The sequence below is a fragment of the Littorina saxatilis genome, linkage group LG7 (assembly GCF_037325665.1).
Source record: "Littorina saxatilis isolate snail1 linkage group LG7, US_GU_Lsax_2.0, whole genome shotgun sequence".
In the NCBI taxonomy this organism is placed as follows: Eukaryota; Metazoa; Mollusca; class Gastropoda; order Littorinimorpha; family Littorinidae; genus Littorina; species Littorina saxatilis.
The window spans coordinates 15,296,847-15,305,506 of NC_090251.1; the positions used below are offsets into that span (position 1 = coordinate 15,296,847).

Below are 8,660 nucleotides of genomic sequence, written 5' to 3' on the forward strand. Positions count from 1 at the left end.
CAGACTCAGTCAGTGCAGACTGCATGCAGTGGTTTGATTGCCCTAGCAGACGACATAAACCCCGCTCAGCAAATTAACATGTTGGGCAAATGTGAACGAAAAAACGATGGGGATATAATACGTGTAGGGTTCAGAGCATTCTTACCGTTCATATTTAGTATCAGACTCCCCGATGAATGAAGATACAACACGAAAATATGCCACATTTGTTTTGAAAATGTGCGAACCGTCGAGTCCCGCGGCTTCGAGTCAATTCAAGGGGAGTCACTCCGCACAGTCAATCCGTCGAAGCTCGACTGGAGGTTTCGAATCGCAAATAATGAAGAGCACAGCCCTTTCTCCGAGTTCAAATGAGGTCTCTCTGAAAGATCATCACTGTTCAGATTAACGCTACACTGGAATTTACCAACAGAAATTAAAATGCGTGTGACGAAAGCACGACACACTTGAGACACCCCACACAAAAGTAGATCTTTACTGTACACGACCTGACCACACAGTTATGCCTATTCAAATGCGCGTTGTAAAATGTGCGCTTGGAATCTTCTTTTTTCTATGGCGGTACTGACAATATCGTTATTGAAACAATCCCAGTGCACTAAGGGATTTATAGAGCAAATCTCGAAAATAATTATTGAACTCAGCGCTATGCGCTTCGTTCAATAATGAATTTTCTCGATTTGCTCTATAAATCCCTTAGTGCACTGGGATGTCTCAATAACTTAAATAATAATAATAATAATAATAATAATGATAGTAATAATAATAAGAAGAATTGTCAGTAACTACTGGCGTCACATGACTGATGTGAAACAGTTTAATTGGCTAATGGCAATGAGCTTAAGACTGTGAGTGCGCTAACTTTTCCAGATCAGAGAGCGTATTCTTCCGCCCTTCAATCACCAAACTTCAACACAAATGAATATTACAATTGGGGATCAATTTTGGTACAAAACCCACAACGCGCTTGGGTGGTATGGAAATGTGAACGCAAAAGAACAATTTACGAAAAACAGGTCTTCCAACATCAAAACCCAATCCAGCGCAGCAGACTGAACTGGCACGCTTATTATCGCAATGAGTGACGTGCCACCCAAGCGCGTTGTTGCTTTTGTACCAAAATTGATCCTCATTTGTGTTGAAGTTTGCAAAATGCTGAATTTTTGCAACCATACCGTAAAAAGTTATTACAGTTTCATAAACCTTTTCTAAACAGTTCCAGTTCGTCCAACAAACTCATCACACCGCCATGATATTTTACACGCGTTTTTGCAATTGTGTTATCAATACTCATGTCAAATTTAAAAGCAATACAACGAGCCATTACAAAACTACGAGTTTTTTACCCACATAGCCCACACAAAAATGACGCAAAAACAGACCTTTCACGGCTTCTGACGAGGCTGACACCTGTATTCTTCAAAATGGCAAAACAACACTGCTAGGCACAACAGCTGAACCAAATACCTTTGTATGGGTAGAAAATGAGTTGTTCTTCCATTTGAGAGGAAAACAAGTCGCGTAAGGCGAAATTACTACATTTAGTCAAGCTGTGGAACTCACAGAATGAAACTGAACGCACCGCATTTTTTCCCAATGACCGTAGTCCGCCGCTTGTGGCGTGTTGTGCATAACGGAGTGAAACGTGACTGACGAGCCTGTTCAGCGCGGTAGTGGTTTCGCTGTGCTGCATAGCACGCTTTTCTGTACCTCTCTTCGTTTTAACTTTCTGAGCGTGTTTTTAATCCAAACATATCATATCTATATGTTTTTGGAATCAGGAACGGACAAGGAATAAGTTGAAATTGTTTTTAAATCGATTTCGGAAATTTAATTTTGATCATAATTTTTATATTTTTAATTTTCAGAGCTTGTTTTTAATCCAAATATAACATATTTATATGTTTTTGGAATCAGGAAATGATGTAGAATAAGATGAACGTAAATTTGGATCGTTTTATATAAAAAACTTATTACAATTTTCAGATTTTAAATTACCAAAGTCATTAATTAATTTTTAAGCCACCAAGCTGAAATGCAATACCGAAGTCCTGCCTTCGTCGAAGATTGCTTTACAAAAAAATTCAATCAATTTGATTGAAAAATGAGGGTGTGACAGTGCCGCCTCAACTTATACAAAAAGCCGGATATGACGTCATCAAAAGTATTTATCGAAAAAAAGAAAAATATTTGCGGGGATATCATTGCCAGGAATTCTCATGTCAAATTTCATAAAGATCGGTCCAGTAGTTTGGTCTAAAATCGCTCTACACACACACACACGCACAGACAGAGAGACAGACAGACAGACAGACAGACAGACACACACACACACACACACACACACACACACACCACGACCCTCGTCTCGATTCCCCCTTTATGTTAAAACATTTAGTCAAAACTTGACTAAATGTAAAAATGGGGTCACTCTTGCTTATTTTGATTTTGTGTGTGTATTTTAGTGTCTGCAAGTTTGCTTTTGCGAATATGATTTTGAGGGGTGTCTAGGTCTCCGGTACACTGCATAAACACAAATTCATGAAAAATGAAACTCTTTATTTCATACGGTACGGGAATGAAGTAGCTTTCCGGCAATACACTGGCCGCATCACAAAGATCTACAGCTAAATGTATCTGTGTACTTTTTTTTATGACGGGTAGTGTAGAAAGTCTGTCTGTTATTGCGTGGAGACATCATTTTGGGGGAAACACAAAAAGTAGTAAGAAGATTGAACATTTAGTTAAGAAAATGAGAATTTCCGAAATCTGGCACTGGTTCTCAATAAACTTTGATGCATCTGAAAAAACAGCGTCACATGGCACGCACGCACGCACGCACGCACGCACGCACGCACGCACGCACACGTCACGGGAGAAAACTCTTGAAAGAAATGTATCTTTGTTTGGTTTCCCTGTGACCCTGTATTTTCTTTATTTCCCTTTCTTTCTCTGCCTTAGCTTTTCACGCCATAGTGCAACTTATGTTAAATAAAAAATAAACAAAACAAAAACCACCGCACAAACAGGTGTACAAGTGTAGAATTTAGAAAACAAAACAAAAGTAAGTTTTCAGCGAAACATTTTTTTTTTCATCTGTGAGATACCACAGGTTGTGAAGCCTTCTGCTCAAAACACTCGCTTCATCGTAGTGATAACTTGATCTGCCTGTTCCATATTCATTTCACACATTTTTGAGTCAACATCAAATGTGTAACCATAGCAATCCACCAGGTGGGCGCAGTGTGACGCGCATTCTAACTTGCTGCGCGTCATGTGTGACGTCATCGTGTCTTGGGGCGTCGCCGTCATCTCCTCTTGAGAACCGACGAATCTAACAGCCAGCCCTGCCGAACATAAAAGAGAGACCAATGAGAAATTGTTGACGTTTTTGTCGTGCGAGATACAAAATTCGAGAGACTGGGATTTTAAAAAGTCAACGCATACAAAATTTGAGCAAAAGGATTATTCAGGCCAAATTAAGCATTGTGTAAAATGCAGTCACTTCCTTTTGCAAAGAGTATGTTTTGTAGCATCAACAATTGTCATTAGTGCAGTCCAAGTTTCCTTTTTTAAATTTTTATATTTAGTCAGGTTTTGATTTTGATGTCCGTACACATTTTACTTCTTTTCCTTGTGTAAAGGGGAAAACGCTGTCTACCATCCTGATGCAACGCAAAACAAATTGAACTCATATTTATGTGGCTGATGCTTGACATCTTCTTCTGACATCTTAAAAACATGCAATTGCCTTGCACCATAAAAAGAATCATCATTCGCAGAGATAAAACAGCCAAGTAACACACACACACGCACACACACACACGCGCGCGCACACACACACACACACACACACACACACACACACACACACACACACACACACACACACACACACCATAGTGCATTCTAGTGATAGTTTACTTGAAAACTCATGAATTTACAGAATTGTTAATCTGTTTCAGTATTGTGTATTGATTTGCTTGTTTTAGTACTGTAAGGCGCTCAGAACTATAGTAGGATTTGCGCCATATGGGATCATTTCCCTAATTATCAACATCGTCGTCATCATCATCATCATCATCATCATCATCATCATCATCATCATCATCATCATCATCATTACTATAACTATCTATATTATCATACAAACCCAGACACAGAGGCGCAGTGAAGCCCTCATCCACCCAAGAAGCATTCTCTGCACAGCGCTTTTCTCCTGCCCCGCCCAACAACTGATAGGCGTGGTCGGGGTCGCATTGATAGGTCACCTGATCGTCGAAAGAGCCAATGGCCTGAGAGGGCGTGGTCAAAGGAATGGTAGGCGGAGGTCCGCAGTGTATAGCTGGGACAAAAATGAATTTTACGATCTTTAGCATCAGTCAGCTATGATGTTTTACAGCAATTAGTGGGTGGCTGTGGGCGGTGGTGGTCGGGGGGGGGGGCAATGTTTCTACAGAGTGACGTTAAATAAACGATTTTAAGATCACCAGGTATGCTCTTGGGAACCATTAGCGTTCATTAGCAGTTTTAATAGGGCTATTTATCGAACTCAAACTCACTCCTGTTTAACTGGCTTTGCCTCCAGAAATAATTCGAGAAGCACGCTGACAGCCTATTGGAGAACAAAGAAAGGCAGAAAAACAAAGGTACCAACGTTCTCCGACATCATTTCCCTAATTATCATCATCATCATCATCTTAGAGGAAAAAAAATTCTCAGACATTCAGACATATATGTAGGCAGGTAGGTACGAAGGAAGACAGGTAGGTAGATAGGTAGGTAGGTAGGTAAGTAGGTAAGATGGTTGATTGGTAGGTGGGCCTACAGGTGGGTAGATAGGTTTCTTAGTCGGTGAGTAGGTGATGACAGGGGCAGACAGTCAGATAGGTAGGTAGGTAGGCTTACAAATACGTAGGTTGGTGGGTTAACAGAGAAAAGGAATGTTGAATGTAAGTAGGTGGGCAGAAAAAGAGGTAGGTCGATTATTTTCACTCACACGGAGGGAAACAGCAGGTAGATAAAAAAAACAACATTTAGTCAAAACTTGACTAAATGTAAAGAGAAATAAACAAGTCGCGTAAGGCGAAAATACAATATTTAGTCAAGTAGCTGTCGAACTCACAGAATGAAACTGAACGCAATGCCATTTTTCAGCAAGACCGTATACTCGTAGCATCGTCAGTCCACCGCTCATGGCAAAGGCAGTGAAATTGACAAGAAGAGCGGGGTAGTAGTTGCGCTAGAAGGATAGCACGCTTTTCTGTACCTCTCTTTGTTTTAACTTTCTGAGCGTGTTTTTAATCCAAACATATCATATCTATATGTTTTTGGAATCAGGAACCGACAAGAAATAAGATGAAAGTGTTTTTAAATTGATTTGGACAATTTAATTTTGATAATAATTTTTATATATTTAATTTTCAGAGCTTGTTTTTAATCTGAATATAACATATTTATATGTTTTTGGAATCAGCAAATGATGGAGAATAAGATAAACGTAAATTTGGATCGTTTTATAAATTTTTATTTTTTTTTACAATTTTCAGAATTTTAATGACCAAAGTCATTAATTAATTTTTAAGCCACCAAGCTGAAATGCAATACTGAAGTCCGGGCTTCGTCGAAGATTACTTGACCAAAATTTCAACCAATTTGGTTGAAAAATGAGGGCGTGACAGTGCCGCCTCAACTTTCACGAAAAGCCGGATATGACGTCATCAAAGACATTTATCAAAAAAATGAACAAAACGTATGGGGATTTCATACCCAGGAACTCTCATGTCAAATTTCATAAAGATCGGTCTAGTAGTTTAGTCTGAATCGCTCTACACACACACACAGACACACACACACACGCACACACGCACATACACCACGACCCTCGTTTCGATTCCCCCTCGATGTTAAAATATTTAGTCAAAACTTGACTAAATATAAAAACGGTAGAAGGACAAAATAGACACAGAATAAAAAGACACGTGCAACAAAAAAGCCACTTACGCTGACAGACAATTTGGCGCTGGTGACTAGGATCCAACACCCACGACCCTGAACGTCCGCACAGACGCCGATACGGTTTGCTCGTGCCACTCGTGTTCACGTAACCCGGGTCACAGTCGTAAGTCGCCTCGTCCATGAACTTGGCCGGTCCGTATGATGGAACAACCACATCACCGTTGTACCGGAGGGAGGCGTTTGGAACAGTCAGCGTAGGAGTTGGGCATGTGACGGCTGTAAAAGAAAATAAGTGTGACAGTGCAAACAAAACAAGTCGCGTAAGGCGAAATTACTACATTTAGCCAAGCTGTCGATCTCACGGAATGAAACTGAACGCACTGCATTTCTTCACCAAGACAATACAGCTTCGTCAATCCCCGCGAGAAGGAAATCGCTCACTTTTCACGTGCAAAACAAAGTGAAATTGATAAGCCAGAATAGCGCGGTAGCGTATTGCGGTAAGAATGAAAGCGCGCTTTTCTGTATTCTGTTTAAACTCTCTGAGCTTGTTTTGAATACATATTATACCTATATGTTTTTGGAATAAAAAACCCCGTTCTGGGGAAATCATACTCGGGTTGTAAAGTTTCATGAAGATCGGTCCGCATACACACACACACACACATAACTTGACTAAATGTAAAAACGGGTTAACCAAACATACAAAAACACACACGCACGCAAGCGCGTATGCACGCGTGTTCGCACACACGCACACACGCACGCACGCACGCACGCAAACACACACACACACACACACGCACGAACGCACACACGCACAAACAAACAAACAAACAAACAAACAAACAAACAAACACACACACACACACACACACACTCACACACACGAGCTACTTGACCTTATTGCTCCTCTTTCAGACAGGTACACAGGAACACAGACAGACAGACGACCGCAACACGATGGCCTTGTGGTAAGGCGTCCGCCCAGTGAGCGGGAGGTCGTGGGTTCGAACCCCGGCCGGGTCATACTTAAGACTTTAAAATTGGCAATCTAGTGGCTGCTCCGCCTGGCGTCTGGCATTATGGGGTTAGTGCTAGGACTGGTTGGTCCGGTGTCAGAATAATGTGACTGGGTGAGACATGAAGCCTGTGCTGCGACTTCTGTCTTGTGTGTGGCGCACGTTATATGTCAAAGCAGCACCGCCCTGATATGGCCCTTCGTGGTGGACTGGGCGTTAAGCAAGCAAACAAACAAACAAACAAACAAACAAAGACAGACAGACAGACAGACAGACAGACAGACAGACAGACAGACAGACAGACAGACAGACAGACAGACAGACAGACAGACAGACAGACAGACAGACAGACAGACAACCCGACATACAGACGCTTACTGTCTCTTAAGGTGCACGTGTAGTTGCAGCTGGTGATCATCCATGTTTGATCACACATGACAGCGTTGAAGGGGCAGTCACACGACAGATCATGATTATCTGGATCTAAAACAACAGTCACACGACAGATCATGATTATCTGGATCTGAATCAACAGTCACACGACAGATCATGATTATCTGGATCTGAAACAACACTCACACGACAGATCATGATTATCTGGATCTGAAACAACACTCACACGACAGATCATGATTATCTGGATCTGAAACAACAGTAAAACGACAGATCATGATTATCTGGATCTAAAACAACACTCACACGACAGATCATGATTATCTGGATCTGAAACAACAGTCACACGACAGATCATGATTATCTGGATCTGAAACAACACTCACACGACATATCATGATTATCTGGATCTGAAACAACACTCACACGACAGATCATGATTATCTGGATCTGTATCAACAGTCACACGACAGATCATGATTATCTGGATCTGAAACAACACTCACACGACAGATCATGATTATCTGGATCTGAAACAACACTCACACGACAGATCATGATTATCTGGATCTGAAACAACACTCACACGACAGATCATGATTATCTGGATCTGAAACAACACTCACACGACAGATCATGATTATCTGGATCTAAAACAACAGTCACACGACAGATCATCATTATCCGGATCGGAAACAACACATTTTAATTTGACATTGACATTGTTTTAAATATATATTTTAGACGGGCGCAGTGGCGTGGTGGTAAGACGTCGGCCTCCTAATCGGGAGGTCGTGAGTTCGAATCCCGGTCGCTGCCGCCTGGTGGGTTAAGAGTGGAGATTTTTCCGATTTCCCAGGTCAACTTATGTGCAGACCTGCTAGTGACTTAACCCCCTTCGTGTGTACATGCAAGCACAAGACCAAGTGCGCACGGAAAAGATCCTGTAATCCATGTCAGAGTTCGGTGGGTTATAGAAACACGAAAATACCCAGCATGCCTCCCCCGAAATCGGCGTATGGCTGCCTAAATGGCGGGGTAAAAACGGTCATACACGTAAAATTCCACTCGTGCAAAAAACATGAGTGAACGTGGGAGTCTAAGCCCATGAGCAAAGAAGAAGAAGAAGAAAAATATATATTTTGTTCAAGATTAAAAAGTGTTTTATTCAATAGAAACAAGCAAGTTTAGAATCAACAAGAAGCTATAAGCTATTCGGCCCTCACACACAATAATCAGGGTGTTTGTTTGTTTGTTTGTTTGTTTGTTTGTTTGTTTAACGCCCAA

General features: G+C 41.2%; 1 protein-coding gene across 1 annotated transcript in view; it reads right to left on the reverse strand.

Moving 5' to 3' along the window:
* Window positions 1-2,538: 2,538 nt before the first annotated feature.
* LOC138970783 (uncharacterized) overlaps window positions 2,539-8,660 on the reverse strand; it is a 12,924-nt gene continuing 6,802 nt past the window's right edge. Inside the window, exons 3-6 of the mRNA XM_070343310.1 lie at window positions 7,359-7,463; window positions 6,004-6,234; window positions 4,154-4,345; window positions 2,539-3,347 (exon numbers count right to left, since the gene is read on the reverse strand). Of these exons, the coding sequence (XP_070199411.1) occupies window positions 3,130-3,347; window positions 4,154-4,345; window positions 6,004-6,234; window positions 7,359-7,463 (746 nt within the window). The 3' untranslated portion in view covers window positions 2,539-3,129. The remainder of the gene's footprint in view (window positions 3,348-4,153; window positions 4,346-6,003; window positions 6,235-7,358; window positions 7,464-8,660) is intronic.